We start from the raw sequence: 26228 nt of genomic DNA on the forward strand, positions 1-26228 counted from the left end.
TTTTGAGGAGGGATTTATATTTTTATGTTATCTGATTGGTGAAAAAGGATCTCCTTCTAAAAATCTACGCATCTTATTGGCTCATTCACTGTCAATTGTAAATAGATTAAGGCGGGCTCAATGTATTAGCATTTGTAGTTTTATGTTCTCACCGATTTCATCGTCTGGTAAGCAAATTCGTGGCTATGAGTGGACTTTGAGCAAAAACACATGTTTATTAATAATATTTCACATATTTTATAGGGCTTTTTTTTATAATGACTTAATCCAAAAGTATTAAAACGGTGCGCCACTTGGCAGCACCAAAAGAACTTCAACTCCCGAAGTCCTCGTCGGTTCACTTCAGGACGACAGAGCGAGCCCCCATAGAATCTCATACAAACTATCGCTCCTCCTCAATCAACCGAATGTTGGCGTTTACAACAGGGACTGCAGCCCGCTCCTCTACAGCTTGCTGACAACACGGGCTGGACTTTCCAGCCGAGACTTGAGGGAGAAACGTCTAGTGCAATTCCAGCAAGATAAGGTTGAATGTATCAAATTTAGGAAATGGGCGACAGAAACGATAGAGTCCCAATGATGACAGGCAGGACAAGGAGATCAACCATCGGCCCCACGCCAGCTGGGGGCAATTCGAAACAAGCCAATGGCAGCAAGCAGAGCAGCGCAGGGGAAAAAACGCCAAGCCATCCGAGCCACAGCAACGGGAAGGTGAAGAAGGAAAAACAGGTGCACGAGCCGGTCAGGACACCACAGGAGAGGAGCAAAATATGCGAAAGGCTCAGGTAAAGCATGACACAGAAGCATAACACACGGCTTTTTGAGGTCACAGACACGTATTCAATCCCTGATGTCTTCAGTTCTAGCTGCCTGTCACTGATCTTTTGTCACTCAGAATGTTATGTATTGAAGGCCTTTGGTATTAACTATAGGTTCCTCATAATATGAGGCCAAAGACTAATCAGCTAGGTTCACTTACGCCATGTATGTTCTCTTTGCTTAGCTACGTGTTTGAGAGAAATCTAGGCCACATGTCTATAGGCTACATTTGCAGATCATGTATTCTGCAGTGAATGTAAATGTGTAACACCAGTGGAGCTATGGCTGTACACCATTCAGTGATCCTCAATCTTGGTCCTGGCTGGATGACGCACAACAAAGTCTGTTGATTCAACTAATCATCAACTCCTTTTTACTGTCTCCCCAGCTGCCATGTCCTCCAGGAGTCCCTGCTCAGCTCAGCCAGTGGATACAGTAACTACAGAGGCATCCTGAACTGGTGTGTGGTCATGCTGGTAAGTGCGAGCCTGCCTTCTGTACATAGCAAATTGCACATTAAATTGTCATCCACCTCCTATGATTAAGGAAATATGGACATGTACACACCATATAAATATAATTATTAATCATTCTATTTCTATGGTACACACTCAAAAAAAATCTCATTTGTTTTTAAAAAACAATACTTTTTTGGGGGGGTTGGATGACATAATGTGATTAATAAGGAGCATGCTACACTTGATGCACTTTTTTCTTCCAATTATTGATAAGCATGCGCCTATTAAGAAACGGACTGCTAGAGCTGTTAACAATCTGTAGATTGATGAGGAATTGAAAAGCTGTATGGTTGGGTGGGACGATGCAAAAGGAGTTCACATCTGATTGGCAAACTTACTGTAAATTGAGAAATTATGTGCCTAAACTGAACAAAAAGAAGAAATTGTCTTATGAAACCAAAATAATTGAAAAAGTATGATTGGGGAAAAAAGTGTTGGAATACTTGAAATTAAATAATGGGCAGAAAGACAAATTCAACTCCATCTCTCATTGAATCAGATGGCTTATTCATAACAAAACCTTCTGATGTTGCCAATTACTTTAATGACTTTCTTTGGCAAACTAGGCATGAAATGCCAACAACATATGCATGCATAAAATACCTAATAATGAAAGAAAAGCATTGTAATTTTGAATTCTATAAAGTTAGTGGAAAAGTTGTCCATCAATAATGAGAAACCACTTGGTATAGACAACTTCGATGAAAGGCTACTGAGAATAGTAGCGAAATATATTGGCTCATATCATTTTTTATTTTATTTATTATTAACAATGTTTGTCCTCAGACCTGGAGGGAAGCCAAAGTCATTCCACTACCTAAGAATGGTAAAGTCCACTTTACTGGCTCTAACAGCTGACCAATCAGCTTACAGCAAACTTCTGGGAAAAATTGTTTTTGACCAGATACAATGCTATTTCTCTTTAAACAAATTAACAACAGACTTTCAGGGCACTCAACATGTACTGCACTGACAAAAATGACTGCTGATTGGTTGAAATAATAAGAAGATTGTGGAAGCTGTACTGTTAGCTTTCATTATAGTCTTTGATATAATTGACCACACTTGTTTAAAAAAAAAAACTTGTTATGGCTTTTCAACCTCAGCTCTGAATCCACAATATGGCAATATTTCTAATAGAACACAAGGTTTTCTTTAAAACATGTAAATGTCTGGTGTACCGCAGGGCAGCTCTCTTGGCCCTCTACTCTTTTCTATATTTACTAATGACCTGCAACTGGCATTAAGCAAAGCCAGTGTGTCTACTAGGGTTTCCGTTAGCAGGTAATAGCTGGCTTTTGTCCGTTTTTTAAAATGTATTTATTAAGAAAAGCTGATGTCCGGGAGAAGAAAAAATCCCATTGCTTTTTAACCTTTTCATTGATGGAAATGCATTTGACTGGTCATGCTTATCGGTCTGTAGGTTAATTTGCATAATTTAGTGGAATTAAATTGGCATGTGTGTACAGTATATTTGTTATGGATCTTATTTATCACGTGTACAGATACAGAACCTTTGAGTGGAAAATCTGTCAGACAGCACGAGAGCCGCTGCTGCAGCATCATGTGGTGCTTTCAAGACAACTGGGAACTCTGAAAAATACGAGGTTAAATCATGACTTCAGTGATCTTCAGGTCGGAAAGTCAGGGCACTAGAAAGAGGCCAGAGTTCCTGAGTTGGATGACCGTTAAAAATGTTTTTTTTCTCCCAGTCGGAGCTCGTGTTCTTTCCCCCCAGTCGTTTTGAACGTACTGAAGTCAGAGTTCCCAGTTGTTTTGAACGTGGCAACGGAAGGCAGGCTTCATCACACACCACTTTGCAATGAGCTGGAGGCAGTATGTGTTTTGAAAACATACTTAATTGTTTGAAACTCTGAATGTTTTAATACATATGAGGCATGTCATACCTTGCTTCAAAGTAGCCTAATAGATCTCCTCTCTTTCTAAACAATATTTTCAACTCTTGACACATGAAACTGCTCACATGTTCAGTGCCCTTTTGAACAGAGTGTTTTCCTGCTAATTGCATTATGGAACTAACATTCACATGTAGCCTCCTGCTTTGTGTGCATTGCTGCACTTATAATGTGAATAAATAATAGTTTATCAACATTTTAAAGTTAAACATTCTGATCTGTTGCATCAGACTTACTGTTTTTTTATGTAGCCTAGGCCTACTGGTTGTATGAACTTGGGATCTATCGTCCCACAACTGTCCCAGAGTCTGTTTGGAATAGGCTTTTTCTTTCTCGACGAGCTGACCAATAGAATAGGTAGCGTAAACTTTCCTACTATAGTAGATTGACATAAGCTAGTGATTTTACTGTTCGTTACTCAGCTTGTTGGCTGAGGAAAAATAAATGTGGACAGTTATTCTAACATGTTCAAAGTACACCAGAATTCGATAAGGACTGCACATCATTGCATCCTTGACTTGCATGTTCTGTTAATATGAATTACCATATTCTAAATGTGATTTCTGTCATTCTGAGCACCGTGGGTGGACGTCCTAATCAGGTTACACACCCAATGCATATGGGTCTGGTAAATTTAAAAAGTTGCCGGTCAAATGTCCGGCGCCACATTTTCCGTAACGGAAACCCTGGTGTCTACGTATGCTTATGATTCAACCCTATACGTGTCAGCAACCACTGTAGCCCTAAACAAAGAGATGGAGTCCGTTTTAGAATGGGTCCTGAACATCTCTAAAACTAAGCATTGCATATGGTACAAATCATTCCCTAAGTTCTACACCTCAGCTGAATCTGGTAATGAATGGTGAGGCTGTTGTGCAAATTGAGGAAACTAAGTTACTTGGTGTTAACTTGAATTGTAAACTTTCATGGTCAAAACCTATTGATTCAATGGTTGTAAAGATGGGAAGGGATCTGTCTGTGATAAAGAGATGCACTTCGATCCTCTTCACTGTAATTGGAGGGATAATATCAATACTATGCATGCCAGACTCTACTGGCTAAAGTAGAGGAGAGACTGACTGCATCACTTATTTTTAGAAGCAACATTAATGTGTTAAATTCAAAATTGTTTACATAGTCAACTGACACACACCAGTGGTCTTTTCAGTTTCCAAATCCAGGACCAAAAAATCCAGGACAAATTCAAGAAAATGTGCAGTATTATATAGAGCCATGATTGCATGGAACTCACTTCCAGCTCAGATTTAGCAGATGAACAGCAAACCTGGTTTACTGATTTAAAAACAACACCTCACAGCACAACGCCTCTCCCTATTTGACCTAGATATTTTGTGTGTATGTACTGATATGTAGGCTGTGTGGCATCTTTTTTAAATGTATGCGGTTCTGTCCTTGACCTGCTTTTGTCTATTAATGTTCATTATTATGTCATGTTCTGTGTGGACCCCAGGAAGAGTAGCTCCTGCTTTCCCAACAGCCAATGGGGATCCAAATAAACTACCAAATCTAGGCCTGGGATTCTGCCCCTGTTTTGCCACTGAAACCGTCGAGACCTATTTATGCTTAAACCGCTTTCACAGAATAATCACCTGATCTAAAAGGTGTTTTGAAGACAGACATTCAGAAGTAGGCCACTGCTACATTTTCATAAAGCAGGCTGTGCAGAAGCCTCTGGTTGCTCTGTGAACCACCACCACTCTGTTAGTCTGGTCTTTGATCTATTTCAGCTGGAAGCCAGTTGCTGTAGGAGGTGCCCTGAGGTTAGAGCCACAGAGAGAATACAGTGATGCTGCTGGCAACTGAGCAGCTATATTGGGGCTATTAAAATCAATCTGCATGGACCCATATTGTCTTTTTTAGACTCTGGAACTCAGACTGCAATTTTTTTGAATACCATGTTGAATACTCTTCTGTCAATCAGGGTATTCATTGGATCTGTGCAGACTCCAACTCTGATCAGCTTTGAGGATGGATGGTTGATTCTGTCTCTCAGTAGACCTACATGTCTTCTTTCCTGCCAATAGCTGCAGTTGTTTTGACCGTCAGCCGATCTCAGCTCGATCTCAGCTAGATCTCAGCTTCTCTTGTGCTGTTGTCTACACAGTGAGAATCATGCATACAGTAGATAACCGTTGTAGCTCAATGGTGTGGTAATGTCTTTTCAGTGCTGTCTCTCAATAGCAATGGTAAACAATATTTTTATCCACGCTACGCCTGAGCACGGCAAACATAAAATGATCAGTTTGATAAGAGAATAAGGAACTCGTCTCTTGCCGCCTCATATTTTATTATTATTAGAGAGAAGTGTTATATGAGCTACGAAGAGACTTCGGACGAGAGCTGATGCTTTTTGGCCATGTGTTATACAGCTTGCCTCATTCAACTCTCTTGCTCTCACTCACTCACTTCTTGATCACTTTCTTGCCCTTATATCAACAAACTAAAACTTTACTTTACATTGTAGCAGTAACAGAAAAGACAGTCACCACCCCTCTCTTGACACTTTGGCAGATAGACTCTGTGGTGGGTATTTAACACTGTAACACGTTGTCCTCCTGTTTCTCTCAGTGAGAGGAGCCTGACAGAGGTTCTTACTCTAATCTCTCTACAATGTGTCCCTTCACATATTTTAACTCATTGTGCTACTCCACCTGCCTCTTGTAGCCTACTGGCGGACATAGGTCGAACAACACATCCAAGCAAGTTTTCTGGCATAGGTCCATTGGACAAACCGGAGGTCCATTTTAGCTGGGTTTAATGTGGTCTCTGATGTTTTGATCAGTCAAGTTTGCACTGTTTAGATAAGCAAGGTGCAACCTATTTACACAGTGCAAACACGGTCTGCCTGGTATGCTAGGCTGCTGGCATTGTTACAGTAATGGAGTGGGCAATGGGCATTGGCTGTCATTTGACTTTGCTGGGGAGGCCAGAGCACTCATGACTCCCATCAACTGTTTGATTTGTCAGATGATGTGTTACAGTTAATTCTGTCCCCAAGGATAAGGTCAAGTGATGACACAGTCTGAGGTGAGAATTTATTTCTTCCTTTGAGGATAACCATTTTTCCTGTTCTCCTTCAAAAGTGTGACTGGAATTTCAAGGGTATTTTATCATTTTTCTGGCAGAACATGGCATTTATAACTTGCACGGACAGAAGGGAGGAATTGTTAAATGCTAATTACTGAAATGAATACGGACAGAATCCCATGTCTTCTAGCTAAAAATAAACACCCATTTATTTCTGTTTGAAGAGAGACTGCTGGAAAAGCTTCCCATCGTCTTCAAAGCATCTGAGCGAGAAGTCTAATTTCCAAAGCCGGTATTAATCTGTCTTTGAAACATGATCGCTATGCCATTCCCCAGAAATCATCCCTATATTCTTTGTACCCGGTAATGAATAATTATGAAATTCAAGTGGAAAATTGCTGGCAAGAGGGGATATGTGCGCTAGAAAACAGATCTAACAGCGAGGAATGTCCATAGAAATATAATTAATTTGAATGTATTTCTATGGGCATGACGTCCACGGTCCTTTTTGCAACAATCCTTTACAGATGGCTTACCACATCGTCTTACGTCAGATTCCGCCTGACACACGTTGTGTAGGAGTGATGCCATCTGACGTAAGAAAATGGGCTCATCAAGGATATTATTCTGTCACAATGATGCCCAGCTAGTTAGAAAGGGCTTGTTCCTCTGCATGTGCTGCTTAATGTAGGCCTAACCAGGTTTCTCTTTCTATCAAAGGGCTCCTGACCTAGCCTCCATCTATCCGCTGTATGTAGGCTGTGTTAATAAACCATCAATATTGCAGTTTCCATATCTAACAGGTCATGTACACTATATATATGTGGACACCCCTTCAAATTAGTGAATTTGGCTATTTCAGCCACACCCACTGCTGACAGATGTATAAAAACTAAATTGAGCACTAAATTGAGCACCCAGCTATGCAATCTCCGTAGACAAACATTGGCAGGAGATTGGCCTTACTGAAGTGCTCTAACTTTCAACGTGGCACCATCATAGGATGCCATCTTTCCAACAAGTCAGTTCATCACATTTCTGTCCTGCTAAAGCTGCCCTAGTCAATTTGGAAGTGCTGTTATTGTGAAGTGGAAACGTCTAGGTGCAACAACGGCTCAGCCGCGAAGTGGTAGGCCACACAAGCGCACGGAACGGGACCGCAGAGTGCTGAAGTGTGTAGCGCTTAAAAGTTGTCTGTCCTCGGTTGCAACACTCACTACCGAGTTCCAACCTGCCTCTGGAGGCAACATCAGCACAAGAACTGTTCGTCGGGAGCTTCATGAAATGGGTTTCCATGAGGGAGCAGCCTCACACAAGCCTAAGATCACCATGTGCAATGCCAAGCGTTAGCTGGAGTGGTGTAAAGCTCTTGGACTTTGGCTCAGTGGAAACGCATTCTCTGAAGTGATGAATCACGCTTCACCATCTGGCAATCCAATGGACGAATCTGTGTTTGTCGGATGCCAGGAGATCACTACCTGCCCCAATGAATTTTTGCCAACTGTAAAGTTTGGTGGTGGAGGATTAATGATCTGTGGCTGTTTTTCATGGTTCGTGCTAGGGCCCTTTAGTTCCAGTGAGGAGAAATCTTAACGCTACAGCAATGACACACTACATGATTCTGTTCTTCCGACTTTGTGGCAACATTTTGGGGAAGGCCCTTTTTTCTGTTTCAGCATGACAATGCCCCCATGCACAAAGCGAGGTCCATACAGAAATGGTTTGTCGAGATCCGTGTGGAAGAACTTAACCGGTCTGCACAGAGCCCTGATCTCAACCCCATCGGATAACTGTGGGATTAATTGGAACGCTGACTGCGAGCCAGGCCAAATCCTTCAGTGCCTGACCTCACTAATGCTCTTGTAACTGAATGAAAGCAAGTCCCCACAGCAATGTCCCAACATTTTAGTGGAAAGCCTTCCCAGAAGAGTGGAGGCTGTTATAGTAGCAAAGGGGGGACCAACCCATGAGATGTTCGACAAGCAGGTGTCCACATACATTTGATAATGTAGTGTATGTTATGTTAGGTTAGGTAGCCAAAGGCTACATGCATAATTGATGCTTAGCTACACTACATGACCAAATGTATGTGGGCACCTGCTCGTCGAACATCTCATTCCAAAATCATGAGCATTAATATGGAACATTGCTGCGGGGACTTGCTTCCAGAGTATGTGAGCAGAGTTGAGTGGTCGGAAATCCCGCTCATCGCTCATGGAGCGGTCCGCACTCACAGGAAGAAAATAACTGCCACTCCAAATTCGCTCCATTCATTAAAATCACAATTTAACCAACACCCATCTATTTTTGTGGCTTCCTGGACCAACCATTTGGTTTTGAATTATTGAAACCAAACCATATGATTTGAATGAAAAGTATTTGAATAAACAAAGGTGAATCTAAGAAGCTCACCATGTTAAATAGGCTACATGTCATATTAAACAGCATATAAACTCTCTAAATAGGTCAGGAGCCAGACAGTCTAAGAAGGCTATATGATTTCAATTATTTCAAGGCTATAGCCTACAAAGAAACACATTGTGAGTGTGACACACTAGGCTGGTAGGGAGTCAGGGACATTAGGTCCTCAGCATTTAAACAACATTTCTTTGTATTAAATCATTTTATAGCCTTTAAATTCATTTTTGTCTGTGGCTTCAGGCTCATGCGACGGTGCCTGGATGGCAGGCCAGCAGTGGGGAATATCCTCTCCGTGCTTGCAGAGCCACTGGGGATGCTAAACATCCTTTTGGCCAGGTTGGGCAGAGATTTATTTATTTGATTTTTCTACTCTCTGAATGGGTCTCTTGGGGTCTGTCTGTTTTTCACGGGCCTTTTCAGAACGGGTCTTACTATCCTCGAGTCCATTCGGAACGGGTCTCCTTTAAAAAATAATAAGTTATGCATATCGGGCCGGGTGGGAAAGCGATGGGTCCATTTGGGAATGGGTCAAACGTATTAGACCTGTGAAGACCTATAGCTCAAACATAAAGATAGTATTGAGTATTTTTGGGGAGGAGGGGTGAGAGCAAATTAGCAGTTCATCTATATCAGATGACAGAAAACAGGTACATTGTGAGAAATGAGGAAAGATATATATATATACACACATAGAGTATCTCACAAAAGTGAGTACACCCCTCACATTTTTGTAAATATTTGAGTATAACTGTTCATGTGACAACACTGAAGAAATGACACTTTGCTACAATGTAAAGTAGTGAGTGTACAGCTTGTATAACAGTGTAAATTTGCTGTCCCCTCAAAATGACTCAACACAGCCATTAATGTCTAAACCGCTGGCAACAAGTGAGTACACCCCTAAGGGAAAATGTCCAAATTGGGCCCAATTAGCCATTTTCCCTCTTTGGTGTCATGTGACTCGTTAGTGTTACAAGATCTCAGGTGTGAATGGGGAGCAGATGTGTTAAATTTGGTGTCATCGCTCTCACACTCCCTCATACTGACTGGTCACTGGAAGTTCAACATGGCACCTCATGGCAAAGAACTCTCTGAGGATCTGAAAAAAAGAATTGTTGCTCTACATAAAGATGGCCTGGGCTAAAAGAAGACTGCCAAGACCCTGAAACTGAGCTGCAGCACGGTGGCCAAGACCATACAGCGGTTTAACAGGACAGGTTCCACTCAGAACAGGCCTCGCCATGGTCGACCAAAGAAGTTGAGTGCACGTGCTCAGCGTCATATCCAGAGGTTGGCTTTGGGAAATAGACGTATGAGTGCTGCCAGCATTGCTGCAGAGGTTGAAGGGGTGGGGGTCAGCCTGTCAGTGCTCAGACCAAACGCCGCACACTGCATCAAATTGGTCTGCATGGCTGTCGTCCCAGAAGGAAGCCTCTTCTAAAGATGATGCACAAGAAAGCACACAAACAGTTTGCTGAAGACAAAGGACATGGATTACTGGAACCATGTCCTTTGGTCTGATGAGACCAAGATAAACTTATTTGGTTCATATGGTGTCAAGCGTGTGTGGCGGCAACCAGGTGAGGAGTACAAAGACAAGTGTGTCTTGCCTACAGTCCAGCATGGTGGTGGGAGTGTCATTGTCTGGGGCTGCATGAGTGCTGCTGGCACTGGGGAGCTACAGTTCATTGAGGGAACCATGAATGCCAACATGTACTGTGACATACTGAAGCAGAGCATGATCCCCTCCCTTCGGAGACTGGGCCGCAGGGCAGTATTCCAACATGATAACGACCCCAAACACACCTCCAAGACGACCACTGCCTTGCTAAAGAAGCTGAGGGTAAAGGTGATGGACTGGCCAAGCATGTCTCCAGACCTAAACCCTATTGAGCATCTGTGGGGCGTCCTCAAACGGAAGGTGGAGGAGTGCAAGGTCTCTAACATCTACCAGCTCTGTGATGTCGTCATGGAGGAGTGGAAGAGGACTCCAGTGGCAACCTGTGAAGCTCTGGTGAACTCCATGCCCAAGAGGGTTAAGGCAGTGCTGGAAAAGGATGGTGGCCACACAAAATATTGACACTTTGGGCCCAATTTGGATATTTTCACTTAGGGTTGTACTCACTTCTGTTGCCAGCGGTTTAGACATGAATGGCTGTATGTTGTGTTATTTTGAGGGGACAGCAAATTTACACTGTTATACAAGCTGTACACTCACTACTTTACATTGTAGCAAAGTGTCACTTCTTCAGTGTTGTCACATGAAAAGATATAGTCAAATATTTACAAAAATGTGAGGGGTGTACTCACTTTTGTGAGATACTGTATATATTTATATATTTTTTTCCACCCTTGTTGATCCCACATCTCATCTCCTGTTTGTTTTTGGAGAAATACAGGAGGAAAAACAAGCCATACTGTATCAAGTTACTCTGCCTTGTGTGGGTTGGTTCCCAGGGTTATCTTTTGCCAGAATAGATTGTTATCAGCCTTCATAGAATGGAGATGATTAAGTATGGCTCATATCAACATAGGGCAGTAGACTTTGACCTGTTAAAATCAAGATAGAATCCTATCTTTGGTCCAGACTGGTGTGCGTTCATCTTAACTACTAAACTAACACCCTGGAACAGAAATTACTACTGATCAATGTCTTTTCATTCATATGATTTTGTTTGTATGAATTTTGTCAATACAATAGAGAAGTTAAGAGATGCTCCGGAACTTTGGCAACTACTAAGTATTTTTTAAACTTCCTGCTTTGGGCTGAATGTGTCAATCTATTCATAATCTATGAGCAGAATTACTGTCTTACCTCAGTTAACCATGAAATCTCTAGTAGAATGCAACTGTTTTTCTGGAAGCTGTGCTGCACCATTTGCCTTACATTTCCCCCCACGTGGGCCAGCACCCTAGCAATTCGAGTTCAACCAATGAGCTTCAGCCCCACGCCATATGAGTCACAGAGCGAGAGCAATGACGTGGTGCACATATCTGCACATAATGTGATGTAGTATGCCATTTTTAGGGATGACTTTTGGCTCATGAGTGCTACTTTCATAACTACTGGCTAAAAAGTATACAAAAGTACTGGAGAATCCCTTTAATAAGAATGGCATAGCCTAAGCTTACTATCACAGTGTACCTTTTGATGTACCTTTTTCAATTGGTAAAGCACATTAGCGCTGTCTCCAACAACAACAAAAAGTATTGGTCGGCCAAGAGTCGTCTCTTCAAACAATCAATTGGTCAAAATGTTTAAATGTGTAATTTTCCATATAGACACATTCTATGTTTGAATAAAATCAATTATATGTAGGCTACTGTGCTTGTCTGATGCTTTAAGCACAGCGATCAAAAAAAATTAAGACACACAAATTACTAAAGAGGAGCCTAACCAGAAGAACAAATCCTGACCCTCCTCCACCTGCTGCTGGCCTTCTGCAGATTCTACCTTTTTTAACTCCTGAAGTTGCCGGGTAACATGCTACACCAGCGGTCGGCAACCTTTTCCATTTGGCATGCCAAGTTATCGTACCATTTCTACTGATCTGCGTGCCAGTTATGATTTTCATTTGCACATTTTCGTGGAACAGTTTCATTTCATTTTATAATAAGGTCATCGTACAGTGATTCTTCCTTTAAAAGTTACGAGCTTATGCTGTAACCGTTTGTGGTAGATAGTGTGGTGCAATGACAGAATGCTACCATCTCAAAGTCAATGTCATGTGGTTAATCAAAACTCTATCTAAAACTATATTGCCAATATGTAAAAATAGCTTACATAAAGCCAACAAATAAAAACATTGCAGCCCACAGGTAGAAAGTATCCTGATTTAAAAAAAAATATCTCTATCTATCCTATAAATCACATTGGCTACACATGGCCTATCTGCAAGGAACTTGAAACATTGTATCAACTAACTTGGTCTGCCCAAAGCTTGTGCTATCAACATTGGAGAGAGCTGGAAAGATGTTTCAAATTGTTTACGTTGAGAACTATTGTCATTCTCAATTAATGTAAAAACAGACTTTGTTTACTTACTGTTTGAGGCAAAGAAAAAATGACTTTGAGAAGCTCCACGGTGATGGTGAGTTAAGACAATGGGAAATAGTATCAGATCCCCAAATGGGAACATTTATAGGCCTACATTTGCGTGCCGGCCAGGTACGTGGCAGGGTCTGCAGACAATCACAGATTACAAAGGGAAAACCAGCCACGTCATGGACACCGTCATGCTCCCAGACAAGCTAAATACGTTCTCTGTGGTCAACATGAGTAAGACATTTAACCGTGTTAACCATCGCAAGGCTGTCGGCTCAGACGGCTTCCCTAGCCGCATCCTCAGAGCATGCGCAGACCAGCTGGCTGGAGTGTGCACAGACATATTCAATCTCTCACTATCCCAGTCTGCTATCCCCACTTGCTCCAAGATGTCCACCATTCTTCCTGTTCCCAAGAAAGCAAAGGTAACTGAACTAAATGCCTATTGCCCCGTAGCACTCACTTCTGTCATCATGAAGTGCTTTGAGGCTAGTTAAGGATCATGTCACCCTAGACCCACTTCAATTTGCTTACTGCTCCAATAGATCCACAGACGGTGTATTCGCCATCGCACTGCACACTGCCCTATCCCATCTGGACGAGGAATACCTACATCAGAATACTGTTCATTGACTATAGCTCAGCCTTCAACACCATAGTACCCTCCAAGCTCATCATTAAGCTTGAGGCCCTGGGTCTGAACCCCGCCCTGTGCAACTGGGTCCTGGACTTCCTGACGGGCCGCCCCCAGGTGGTGAAGGTAAGAAACAACCTCTCCACTTCGCTGATCCTCAAGGGTGCGTTCTCAGCCCCCTCCTGTTCACCCAAAACTGCGTGGCCATGCACACCTCTAACTCAATCATCAAGTTTGCAGAAGACACAACAGTAGGAGGCCTGATTACCAACAATGAGACAGGGTGTGCATGGCGTGGAGGTGTGGTGCCAAGAAAATAACCTCAACGTCAACAAAACGAAGGAGCTGATCGTGGACTTCAGGAAACAGCAGAGGGAGCACGCCCCTATCCACGGGACCGCAGTGGAGAAGGTGGAAAGTTTGAAGTTGGCCTGCGTACACATCACTGACAATCTGAAATGGTCCACCTACACAGACCGTGTGGTGAAGGAGGCTGAAGAAATGTGGCTTTGGCCCCTAAGACCCTCAAACTTGTACAGATGCACAATTGAGAGCATCCTGTCGGACTGTATCACTGCCTGGTATGGCAACTGCACCGCCCGCATCACCGGGGGCACACTGCCTGCCCTCCAGGACACCTACAGCACCCGATGTCACAGAAAGGCCAAAAAGATCATCAAGGACAGTAACCCCCCGAGCCACTGCCTGTTCACCCCGCTACCATCCAGAAGGCGAGGTCAGTACAGGTGCATCAAAGCTGGGACCAAGAGACTGAAAAACAGCTTCTATCTCAAGGCCATCAGACTGTTAAACAGCCATCACTAGGCGGCTTCCACCCGTTTACGTAACCCTGAACCTTAGAGGCTGCTTCCCTGTATACATAGACATGGAATCACTGGTCACTTTAATAATGGAACACTCATCACTTTTTTTTATAATGTTTACATACCGCTTTACTCATCTCATATGTATATACTGTATTCTACTGTATTTAGTCAATGCCACTCTGACATTGCTTGTCCTAATATTTATATATTTCTTAACTCAATTATTTTACTTTTAGATTTGTGTATTGTTGTGAATTGTTAGATACTACTGTGCTGTTGGAGCTAGGAACACAAGCATTTCACTACACCCGCAATAACATCTGCTAAATATGTGTATGTGACCAATAACATCTGCTAAATATGTGTATGTGACCAATAACATCTGCTAAATATGTGTATGTGACCAATAACATCTGCTAAATATGTGTATGTGACCAATAACATCTGCTAAATATGTGTATGTGACCAATAAAATGTGATTTGATTTGAGGTGAGCCTAGTCTATACGTAATCAAGGTGTGTGTGTGTGTGTGTGTGTGTCCTTTCTCAAGATTGACAGGAGCGATCCAAACAAAAGACCATTAATCAATTGACAACTCGCAAATGGAATTGAATAAACTTTTTCTCACAAGTGTAGCCTAGGTTATGTGTTCTGCAAACAACGTGTCCACTCCTCAATGGTAAGAGTATTATAATAATAATAATAATAATATATTGAATGCATTAAAAAATAATTTTCCATAACCAAACAAACATTGTAGATTACAAATGATGGTAAATATACTACTGGTGTGTCATCCCCGCAGACTGCAATGGATTAGTCCACTCCGACAGGTGCTGTGTATGTATGTATGTATGTATGTATGCCATTGCTCGACAAAAAGTCTACCAGCAGCCTATTAACTAAACAATCGACCAGTCGATTAAATGGGGTCAGCCCTAAAGCACATTTTATATTTTAATCATTAACAGACGCTCTTATCCAGACAGACTTACAGGAACAATTAGCGGTAAGTGCCTTGCTCAAGGGCACATTTTGATTACTGGCCCAACGCTCTTCTTAAGCGCTAGGCTACCTGCCACACACTGATTACAAAATGTCTTGTATTGCAGGTCTTGAGCAATGCACGCCTTTTCCTGGAGAATCTTCTAAAGTAAGTATGTGCAGCTATAGGCACCCCAAATATCTATTAGTCTAGTCTGTTAAACTTCTATATCATCATGTGTTGATCACTGAGATCCGAACTGTATCTCCCATCACCGCAGATCCATTCATTTTGACCACAGCTTCTGTAGTAAGCCTCTCATAACTATCTCCTTGTGAACAAAAATATCCATCCATGTGACTTTTTTGTCTCTTTCCCTCCTCTCTCTGATAGATATGGGATATTGGTGGACCCCATCCAAGTTGTTTCACTGTTCTTAAAAGACCCATATAGCTGGCCTGCACCATGCCTTGTCATTGGTATATAGCTTTAATCCGTTTCCTCTTTGGCATGCTAACTGTATTATTGTGGTGGTTGTACATCTTCCAAAATCTATTTATTTGAATAGCTCATTGTCTGGCTTTTGTTGCTTAGCAACCTGAGTCTATACCTGTTTAAAATACCATCAAGTGTTTTTCCACCAACTGTGGGCAAATGTACTCATTTTGGAACAATGTAGCAATATTATACAGCTGTCTTTTGTTGAATACCAGAGTGTGTTTTTTTTATTTTTCCTCCTGCAGTCTCCAACGTGTTCATAATGGCAGCTTTGTACACAGAGCGGAGGCTATCTGTGGTGAGTGTCGTGCCATAATGTCTGGGACTAATGTGAACGATGCACTGTGAAATCTTACTAATCTCTCTGTTGCTCGTGAACACAAACATTTCAGACATCTGTTAGCTGGAAATGGAGGGGGACAGCATTTTCCTCTAATCAAAACCAATGTGGCTCCTCTAGCTAGTTGACAACAAGGGCTGTTCTTTGTGTCTTTGGAAGGTCACTTGTTTTTTTTAGATAAGGATTATATTGTATTTCACCCCCCTAATATTTATTAGATAGGTCAGGTAAAGACTGACAGGAAAGGTGGAAGGAGAGGGGAAAGGATGTACTAGAAAGAGTGGGCTGGATTCGAACCCACAGCCTCACTGGTACCCACACTCTTACTGGTACATGTATTCTGGAACCACCCCTGTCCCACAGAGATCCCAGATAGTTTTAATTTTAATCCTGTGCTCGGGCCACTGTGTTAACAATGGTTTTAATTCCTGTTGCTCTGCAGGGCACCATCTCAGAGACGACTGGAACATTTCTTTACTTGGTCAATCTGACTACCCTCCTCTGTTTCCCATCAGCCACTGTGCTCACGCTGACCTCCATGACCCCAGGTGAGATGGCCTGATCGTGATGCTTACGCTGCATGGTCATATACATAGATCTAATGTGTCTAGGCTAAAAAAATATTTCTTGATCAAAAAGACTAAAGGCTTTTCTCAGAGCGGATGTATTTAAAAGAGGCACATATAGTTTTGTAAAGCTTGATAATATCAATAATTTTTTTCTTGTCCAGCTGGTGGAGTCTTTGCCCTGGGTGTGTACACCATCCTCTTCATGAAGCTGTACTCATATAAAGACGTTAACATGTGGTGCAGAGAGATTAGGCATACCAAAGCCCGCACCCTGACCCGCTCCCATTCATGTGAGTACTACTGACCACTACTGACCAGTAGTACCACTGTGTCGAACTTTACATTTTAGTCATTTAGCAGACGCTCTTATCCAGAGCAACTTACAATTAGTGCATTCATCTTAAGATAGCTTGGTGAGACATCACATCATGTCGTGTACATTTTCCCTCAAAGTATCTATCAGCAAAGTCAGTGTTAGTAGGAAAAGACAAGGGACCTTTTTTGGGGGTGGGGGGGTGTCGGGGGCACCGTGGGAGTTATTTAAGATACTCTTCAAAGACGTAGGTTTTTGGAAGATGGTCAGGGACTCCGCCATTGGGGTGCCAGTACAGAGAAGAGCTTTGACTGGGCCAAGAGACCAGAGGTGGCAGAACGGAGTGCTCGGGTTGAGGGTTTAAGCATAGCCTGAAAGTAAGGAGGGGCAGGTCCTCTTGCTGCTCCGTAGGCAAGCACCAAGGTCTTGAAGGTAATGTGATCTTTGACTGGAAGCCAAGGGAGTGTGCAGAGGAGAATGGTGACGTGTGTGGGAGGAGTAGGAAGGTTGAACACCAGGCAGGCTGCGGTATTCTGGATAAGTTGCAGGGGTTTGATGGCACAAGCGGGGAGCCCATCCAACAGAGAGTTGCAGTAGTCTAGGCGGGAGATGACAAGGGCCTGGATTAGGACCTGCGCCACTTCCTGTGTGAGGAAAGGTTGTACTCCATGGATATTGTAGAGCATGAACCTGCAGGAGCGAGTCACTGCTTTGATATTTGCAGAGAACGACCGGGTGTTGTCCAGGGTCACGCCAAGGTTCTTTGCACTCTGGGAGGGGGACACCGTGGAGTTGTCAACCATCATGGAGAGATCTTGGAGCAGGCAGGTCTTCCCTGGGAGGAAGAGCAGCTCAGTTTTGTCGAGCTTGAGGTGGTGGGCCAACATCCAAGCTGAGATGTCTGCCAGGTACGTGGAGATGTGTCGCCACCTGGGCGTCAGATAGGTGGAAGGAGAAGAGTAGTTAAGTGTCATCTGTATAGCAATGATAGGAGAGACCATGTGAGGATATGACTGAGCCGAGTGACTTGATGAAAAGAGGAGAACACTTGGGGGGCACCAGTAGTGAGAGCACGTGGTCCAGACACAGATCCCCTCCATGCCAACTGGTAGAGCGACCTGCCAGGTAGGATGCAATCCAGGAGTGTGCAGAGCATGAGATGCCCAACCCTGAGAGGGTGGAAAGGAGGATCTGATGGTTCAAGGTGTCAAAGGCAGCGGATTGATCTGAGGATGAGATCAGAGGTGAAAGAGTTAGCTTTGGCAGAGTGGAGAGGCTCTGTGATACAGAAGAGAACAGTCTCTGTTGAGTGAATAGCCTTGAAGCCTGACTGGTTAGGGTCAAGAAGATCATTCTGAGGGAGATAACGAGAAAGCTGGTCAGAGACGCTCACGTGTTTTTGAAAGAAAAGACATTAGGCATACCAGTCTGTCGTTTTTGACGTGAAAGGGGTCAAGTCTTGGTTTCTTGAGAAGGGAAGGGACTCTGGCCATATTGAAGTCAGAGGGGACGCAGCCAGTGGTCAACGATGACTTGATAAGGGAAGTGTGCAATGGGAGGAAGGGAGTGGGGTCAAGTGGGGTAGTTCTGTGTGAGTGGGATCAGTGGGCTCAGTAGGCTTAGTGAATGAGTAGCGGATTTTGTCTGCGGAGGGAGGTGGAGGATTCAGGACGATGGAGGAGAGTTTCCCAGGGTTGGAGACAGAATATTTCAATTTAGAGTGATAGTGGCTTTAGCAGTGGATACAGAGGAGGAGAAGGTAGCGAGGAGGGAGTGGAAGGATGATAGGTCCTCCGGTAGTGTTCCTCCATTTCCGCTCAGCTGCCCGCATTCCTGTTCTGTTAGCACGCAGTGAAGGACTCAGCAATGGAGCGGGAGGGGAAGGTCGAGCCGGCCGGGAGGAAAGGGGACAGTGAGAGTCATAGGATGCGGAAAGGGAGGAGAGTAGGGTCGAAGAGGCAGAGTCGGGAAACAGAAAGGACAAGGATTTAGCAGAAGGGAGAGAGGATCGACGAGGAGAAAGTAGTGGAAGAGAGAGAGTGAAGATTGCAGCGGCACATGACCATCTGGGTAGGGGCTGAGTAGGTAGGGTTGGAGGAGAGGGAGACCATCTGGGTAGGGGCTGAGTAGGTAGGGTTGGAGGAGAGGGGGACCATCTGGGTAGGGGCTGAGTAGGTAGGGTTGGAGGAGAGGGAGACCATCTGGGTAGGGGCTGAGTGGGTAGGGTTGGAGGAGAGGGGGACCATCTGGGTAGGGGCTGAGTAGGTAGGGTTGGAGGAGAGGGAGACCATCTGGGTAGGGGCTGAGTAGGTAGGGTTGGAGGAGAGGGAGACCATCTGGGTAGGGGCTGAGTAGGTAGGGTTGGAGGAGAGGGAGACCATCTGGGTAGGGGCTGAGTAGGTAGGGTTGAGGGAGACCATCTGGGTAGGGGCTGAGTAGGTAGGGTTGATGGAGAGAAAAGGAAACAAAGTAGTTGCCAGAGACATTAAGATGAGGTCAAGCATATTTCCTGCCTTGTGATTGGGGAAAGGGTGAGGTCAAAAGAGGAAAGGAGTGGAAAGGCGTTGGTAGGTTAAAGTTGCCCAGTACGATTAGTGGTGAGCCATCATTGGGAAATTAGCTTATCAAGGTGTCAATGTCATTGTGGGCACCAGGTGGGCGATAGATGACAATAATGTTAAGCTTGAGAGAAGGGACCGTGACTGCTGGGAATTCAAATGAGAGAGACAGTTGAGAGGGGGGGGGGAAGAGAAAATCTCTATTTAAGAGAAATGAATAGCTCTGTGCCACCACCGCGACGACCAGATGCTCTCGGACTATGAGAGAACACATAGTCAGATGATGAGAGAGCAGCTGGAGTAGCAGTGTTCTCTGGGGAAATCCATATCTCCATCAGGGCCAAACGTGAAGGCAATATAGGCTGAGATGAACTCAGCATACAGGTTTACCTTCATACTACCTACCTTACTTGCTGCGTGTGTGTGTGTCTGTTTGCTTGTGTATTTATGCATGTGTGCATAATTAGGACATTCATTAATTTAAGTAAAAGCACAAATAGCCAAAAATGTTAGAGGTGCTTCAAATTCTATGGCTGCCATCTTTCTACAGTACACCCTCCAGAGGATAATACTCTACCTGGTTGACATTATTGGTATTTGATCTTTACTCCAGTGCTGCTAGTGTAATTATGTCAACTGGATAGCATCGCCAAATTAGAATGTTGACATACTCACTCTCACACTCACACACAGCTCTGGGTCTTCTCTCAATTTGCGCCCTCTCGATAACACGGATGCTGGCTGAGATCTGATTGGCTATCCCAGGATAATTACGCTGACCTCTCCAAAATGCGTGTGATGTGAGGAGAAATAGACGGGTATTTAATTAGCTGTATGACTCATTGCTGTATGAGTAACTTCTGTGACCTGTTTCTTTGGCTGGGCTGTTGTTTACTGCGAAAAGCTTTCAGCGTTTGTTTAAATATGTATATTTTGCCCCCTGAATAAATACGAACACACACACAGATGATTAGATGCACCCTCATGTTTGCAGCAATGTCACACTTTCTGAAAAGTTACTGTTCTGCCATCGCCATCTATTGGTTGTGTAGAAGTACTGCTGTCAGAAATAATTTGTTTTTTTTCATCCAAACTTTCTATGCCCCCATAGGTCCATCTGTGGCCCAGTCAAATGGATCAGCTGTACATGCTCATGTGTCCTACCCTGGGAATCTCACACACAGAGGTCAGAACAGAAAGAGATGCAAAACATAATGACTAGTAGCTAGTTGCAGTGTACTGTTGAAAAATAATGTAATCCATAAATCCAAATAAACAATTTTTACGTACAAAATTCTTATTTCAAAAGAAGATGAATTAATTTGTGTTTCACTGTCCTCCCTCCACAGATATCTATTACTTTGTGTTTGCCCCAACACTCTGCTATGAGCTGAACTTCCCCCGGTCACCACGGATACGCAAGAGCTTCCTGTTGAGGAGACTCTTTGAGATGGTGAGGTCAAAGATCATATCATGAAAACAGAGATGTGCTATTTACATGCACCCTAAATAATACACACTGCGATTATGAAAACATATTTTTAAAGGGCCAATTCGCAGTTAAAGCATTTTTCCCCACAACTGTTTCACTAAAAAGCTGAGGGATGGGACTGGAGATATGTAATCACTCTCAAATTCATAGATGGAGCTATGGATGCAAGAACAGACCATCCCATTATATTTTTTACCATGTTTTGAGGCTATGCAGTGTTTGTTTGCATTCACTTTATTTACAAACATTGGACTAAAACTAATCTCATGAGGCATTTATTAAGTTACATTCTTCAAGAATCAATGGGTACATATCATAAATTCAAAAAATGTATGTAGCAACTGCTGATTGCCTCTTTTAATACATTTTGAAAGATGTTGTGTCATCTAAAAACTGATCTCAAATCTTTTCCAGCTTTTCTTCATACAGTTACTGATTGGATTGGTACAACAGGTACGTTCATTATGTGTTATCCATACTGACATTTGTTGCTATTTGGTGTATTTTCACTCATCAAACCAGATTAAAATTATTTTGATTAATGGGTGACTTTATTATCCCAAATAACAAGGTATACTTTTATGTTAACCATGTCTCACAGATGCACTAATCTGGATGTTATTTGATTTCAGTGGATAGTGCCGACGATTCAGAATTCGATGAAACCATTCCAGGTAAATATTAACATCCGTTGTCTGTTAGACTTCTGTCTATTCAACTGCTCCATTCCTTTGTGCTTAGGGGTGACTTAGTTTCATGTACCCTCTATGGCAGGATATGGACTTTTCCAGAATGATGGAGCGCATGTTGAAACTGGCTGTGAGTACAAATACAGACCACATAACCTAAACCCATGTCTCCATTAAGGCTGTCCCCCGCCCCCCCCCCCCCCCCCCAAAAAAAAAAAATATTAAATGTTTTCATAAATAGACGCACACTGTGTTTTAATAAAATCAACTACACTGAACAAAAATATAAATGTAAAGTGTTGGTCCCATGTTTCATGAGCTGAAACAAAAAAATCCCAAAAATGTTCTATATGCACAAAAAGCTTATTTCTCTCAAATTTTGTGCACAAATTTGTTAACACCCTTGTTAGTGAGCATTTCTCCTTTGCCAAGATATTCCATCCACCTGACAGGTGTGGCATATCAAGAAGCTTATTAAACAGCATGATCACAGGTGCACCTTGTGCTGGGAACAATAAAAGGCCACTTTAACATGTGCAGTTTTGTCACACAATGCCACAGATGTCTCAAGTTTTGAGGGAGCGTGCAATTGGCATGCTGACTGGAGGAATGTCCACCAGAGCTGTTGTCAGAATTTCTGAGGAGTATTTCTGTCTGTAATAAAGCCCTTTTGTGGGGGAAAACTCATTCTGATTGGCTGGGCCTGGCTGCCAAGTGGGTGGGCCTATGCCCTCCAAGGCCCACTCATGGCTGCACCCCTGCCCAGTCATGTGAAATACATAGATTAGGGCCTAATTCATTTATTTCAATTGACTAATTTCCTTATATAGACTGTAACTCAGTAAACACATACATACAGTACCAGTCAAAAGTTTGGACACCTACTCATTCAAGGTTGTTGTTTTTTTACTATTTTCTACATTATAGAATAAAAGTGAAGACATCAAAACTATGAAATAACACAAATGGAATCATGTAGTAACCAAAAAAAGTGTGCAAAGCTGTCAAAGGAAAAGGGTGGCTACTCTGAAGAATCTCAAATAAAATATTTGGTTACTACGTGATTCCATGTGTTATTTCATAGCTTTGATTTCTTCACTATTATTCTACAATATAGTAAAAATAAAGAAAAACACTTGAATTAGGTGTCCAAACTTTTGACTGGTACTGTATGTACATAATCCTTAATGTCCAGACTGTCTAATGGCACAAGGCTTCCTCTCCTCTCCCCTCTACCCCAACAGGTTCCCAATCATTTAATCTGGCTCATCTTTTTCTATTGGTTTTTCCACTCTTCCATGAACTTCGTAGCTGAGCTGATGCGGTTTGGGGACAGGGAGTTTTACCGGGACTGGTGGTAAGTGGATGTTGATTTCCAGTTAGCCTTGTATTTGTTTTTAGTTTGTTATTCGTGCAGTGATACCATGTGAATTGTGCCATCTGTTTGGGTTACATGTAGTGATAGATGTAATGCTAAAATAGCTTAGTCAAAACAATTGTTTTACTTCAAGAGCGAGGCTGCCCTGCACATCCTTTCCCTCCATGTCATATACAGTTGCAACTTTGTCTCTCTGAGCCAGTCGCATGTTGTTTTGTAGGAACTCTGAGCCGGTCACATGTTGTTTTGTAGGAACTCTGAGACGGTCACATGTTGTTTTGTAGGAACTCTGAGACGGTCACTTACTTCTGGTCTAACTGGAACATTCCTGTGCACAAGTGGTGCCTCCGGTGAGTAGGAGTTGAAGAAATAACATTGATTGAAACAATACCACCACCTACAGCACTGACTTTATGGCAGTGTGTGTTCACTAAGTGCCGTAACCTTCTGTGACATAATGGATGGTTTTAAGATTTACTGTAAAGTACACTCTGGGTTACTGTCTACAGTTCCAAACTAATAAATCATTTATTTTCATCATCCGTTCTCCACAGCCACTTTTACAAGCCCATCATGAGGAGGGGAGCGAATAAGTGGGTCGCCCAGACGGCCGTCTTCCTGGTCTCCGCCTTCTTTCACGAGGTTTGTGTGGGTGGCTGCCATCGAACGCTGACTCATGGTTTCACACTTGACTTACCTGATTTTACATGTCAGTGTTAAAGGCTGCACTGTAATAATCCTCCTCCCTCTCTTTCAGTACTTGGTGAGCGTTCCTCTGAAAATGTTCAGACTGTGGGCGTTTATGGGCATGATGTCTCAGGTCAGACAACCTTTTCATTATCAAACGGTGGATTTGGGTGACCTCTGTTAGTGGTTACACACACAGGTTTTTAAAGTACCTGGCTTTAGAGTTCAGTGTTAAAGGACGGTTTCCCCCTAAAACTGACCTTTTCAGATTCCCCTTGCCTGGTTTGTTGGCCGCTTCCTGAGAGGTAACCATGGCAACGCTGCAGTCTGGATCTCGCTCATCATTGGCCAGCCCGTCGCCGTGCTGATGTACGTCCACGACTACTACGTAATACATTACATGTCACAATCATGAACAGTTGGTCGCAAGCAGAGGAGCAATACATTATACTAAAGGACAAATTGAATGTCAAATGTTTACTTTGAAAGGGAAAAATATTATGAAGCTTGACTGAATAGTAAGAATGTTACACTAAGTAAATAGTTTGGCCTCCAGAAACCATTTCTCTAATGCACTTATACATCAGAGAGACTTGGCTCCCGTCCTATCATTGCTGTGAAACACTGCCCTGACAAAACTAGAGAACATTTGTAGGCCTTTTCTCTGTTTCTTACTTAGTCTACAACTATGAAGATCAATGCAGACATTCCTATAGATAAACCTTACAAATCGGTGTGCTGCTTTTCCTCATGTGTTTGACACATCTTTCTTGCCTTTGATTAAATGATCTGAGTATATTATTTGAAGTTGTGAACTCATGTGGCTGCAGTAATAACCAGTCACATGTATTGTGCATAAGTCAAGCCAAATCTGTTATTACACTTGTGAAACTAATGTGTTTGCACTACAATGCATGCTGTTTGCTAATAAATACACTTTTTTTTTTTTTGCCATAATCTTTGTAAATGGAACTGGTGGAGTTGTTGCACATGCAGCTAAGAAAAATATGGAAATGTCTGTTCTACTCCATTACAACCAACTAATTGCAGCATTACCACAAATGGAAGAGGCAAGTATAAGGGGGAGAAAGTAAAGAACTTGTCTGTAGGTGCTGCATTAAAGAAAATTGTGGTAAATAAAGTATACCAGTTTCAATTTAAGAACCAAGAAAAATGTACAGCTGCGCCATATTGCAAAATAACTAGGAAGAGATTTTTAATGTACTGATTCCATGGCACATGGTTTATGAACTGATACACAAAACGACACTGGATTCAAAACTTAGTTTTTCAATTAAAATGATTTATACAAAATTCTTGCAACCAATAGAATGTTATAGGGTATACAACCATCCCAGCTCTGCATATTTTGCTGCGAAGAGAATCATTTGTTTTGGTACTGTCCATATGTAGCTTGTTTTTGGTCGCAGGTTCAGGAATGGCTGACAAAATGCAACATTTACCTGGAGTTAACTCTGCAAATAGCACTGCTGGGTGATTTTAAAGTCAGTCAAATCGATCAATAATATAACTTAGCAAAAATTGAGGGGGGGGGGGGGGGGGGGAAGGAAAATATATATTTACCAAAAAAAAATAGATGGGGGATGATGCAGACAATTACATTGATAGAAGCCACAATATTAAAGCTTATCTACCCCCTCCCCCAAATGTACTAAATAGACAAGTGCTCTTAAGATGAATCAGAGCTTAAGTACAATAAGTTGTTTTATGCCAATATTGCCATCCTATTAAAAAGATGCTGGTGATCCAAATAGTAATAACCATATTGATTGTGTTGTACCAAACATACAGTATGCATTTGTCCCTTTACTCCATTCCAGACCTTCTGCACTTCAGTGATCCTTGTTTTGTCACTAGTATACTGGAACTGTGGTCTAGTTAGCCCTCAACCCTTCATGTTCAGTAGGACAGTCTATACATGCCTTTTTTCTTCAGCAAATTGCCTACTTATTCATGCCCGTGTGCCTGACATCTCTACATGAGCCACATAAACCAAATCCAGCCTGTATTCTCACTTCAGAGAAACTAAAGTGCTTAGTTTCTATTGTCATTGTAGAAAATAAGTATTGGTTGAGTTCGGTTTTAATTCTTTCTTTACACTTTTCATTCTTTACACTATTCATTCAGGAAGTTTGCTCATTTACAATCAAGATTAGTGTATATTTGATGGGCAGGTAAGAGGTATTTTCAAAATGTGATGTTTGTTTATACTGTAACTCAACTAAAGATCTATTTTAAGCCCCCAATCTAGTGGGTAATATGTTTCTAGAACCTTGAATACCAGTGTGAAGTCAAAGGATTGCATATGTAGGTGAGAGGGTAGATTTTTCTATTAAATAAAATCCTGCCTGTGGAACTGTAACCTGACTATTTGCTTTCTTGTACATAATGTAATAACCATGAGTTTACCATGTCCAGTGCTGTTGTCAATTATTCATTTGTTGCACAATAATTGAGGGTTCCACTTGG

The 26228-nt window shown here is 42.5% G+C and overlaps 1 protein-coding gene across 4 annotated transcripts; it reads left to right on the forward strand.

The window, feature by feature from the left end:
• Positions 1-142: 142 nt before the first annotated feature.
• Positions 143-26121, forward strand: LOC106588986 (diacylglycerol O-acyltransferase 1). 4 transcript variants are annotated; one of them, XR_001324747.3, is made up of 17 exons: positions 143-785; positions 1208-1295; positions 15342-15382; positions 15608-15693; positions 15958-16010; positions 16495-16600; positions 16783-16911; positions 20604-20678; positions 20842-20945; positions 21399-21437; positions 21617-21658; positions 21737-21803; positions 22985-23030; positions 23304-23401; positions 23606-23693; positions 23809-23871; positions 24007-26121. XR_001324747.3 is itself a non-coding variant. In XM_014178582.3 (17 exons), the coding sequence occupies exons 1-17, from the start codon at positions 550-552 to the stop codon at positions 24151-24153; spliced, it is 1476 nt and encodes a 491-aa protein (XP_014034057.1). In that variant the 5' UTR covers positions 143-549; the 3' UTR covers positions 24154-26121. The 4 variants fall into 4 exon arrangements, 2 of the variants coding, with proteins under 2 accessions (XP_014034057.1, XP_014034055.1); XR_001324746.3 differs by having other exon boundaries at positions 21759-21803; positions 22918-23030; XM_014178582.3 differs by having other exon boundaries at positions 23336-23401.
• Positions 26122-26228: the final 107 nt, after the last annotated feature.

Source organism: Salmo salar, chromosome 27 (assembly GCF_965601325.2).
Source record: "Salmo salar chromosome 27, fSalSal1, whole genome shotgun sequence".
Classification (NCBI taxonomy): domain Eukaryota; kingdom Metazoa; phylum Chordata; class Actinopteri; order Salmoniformes; family Salmonidae; genus Salmo; species Salmo salar.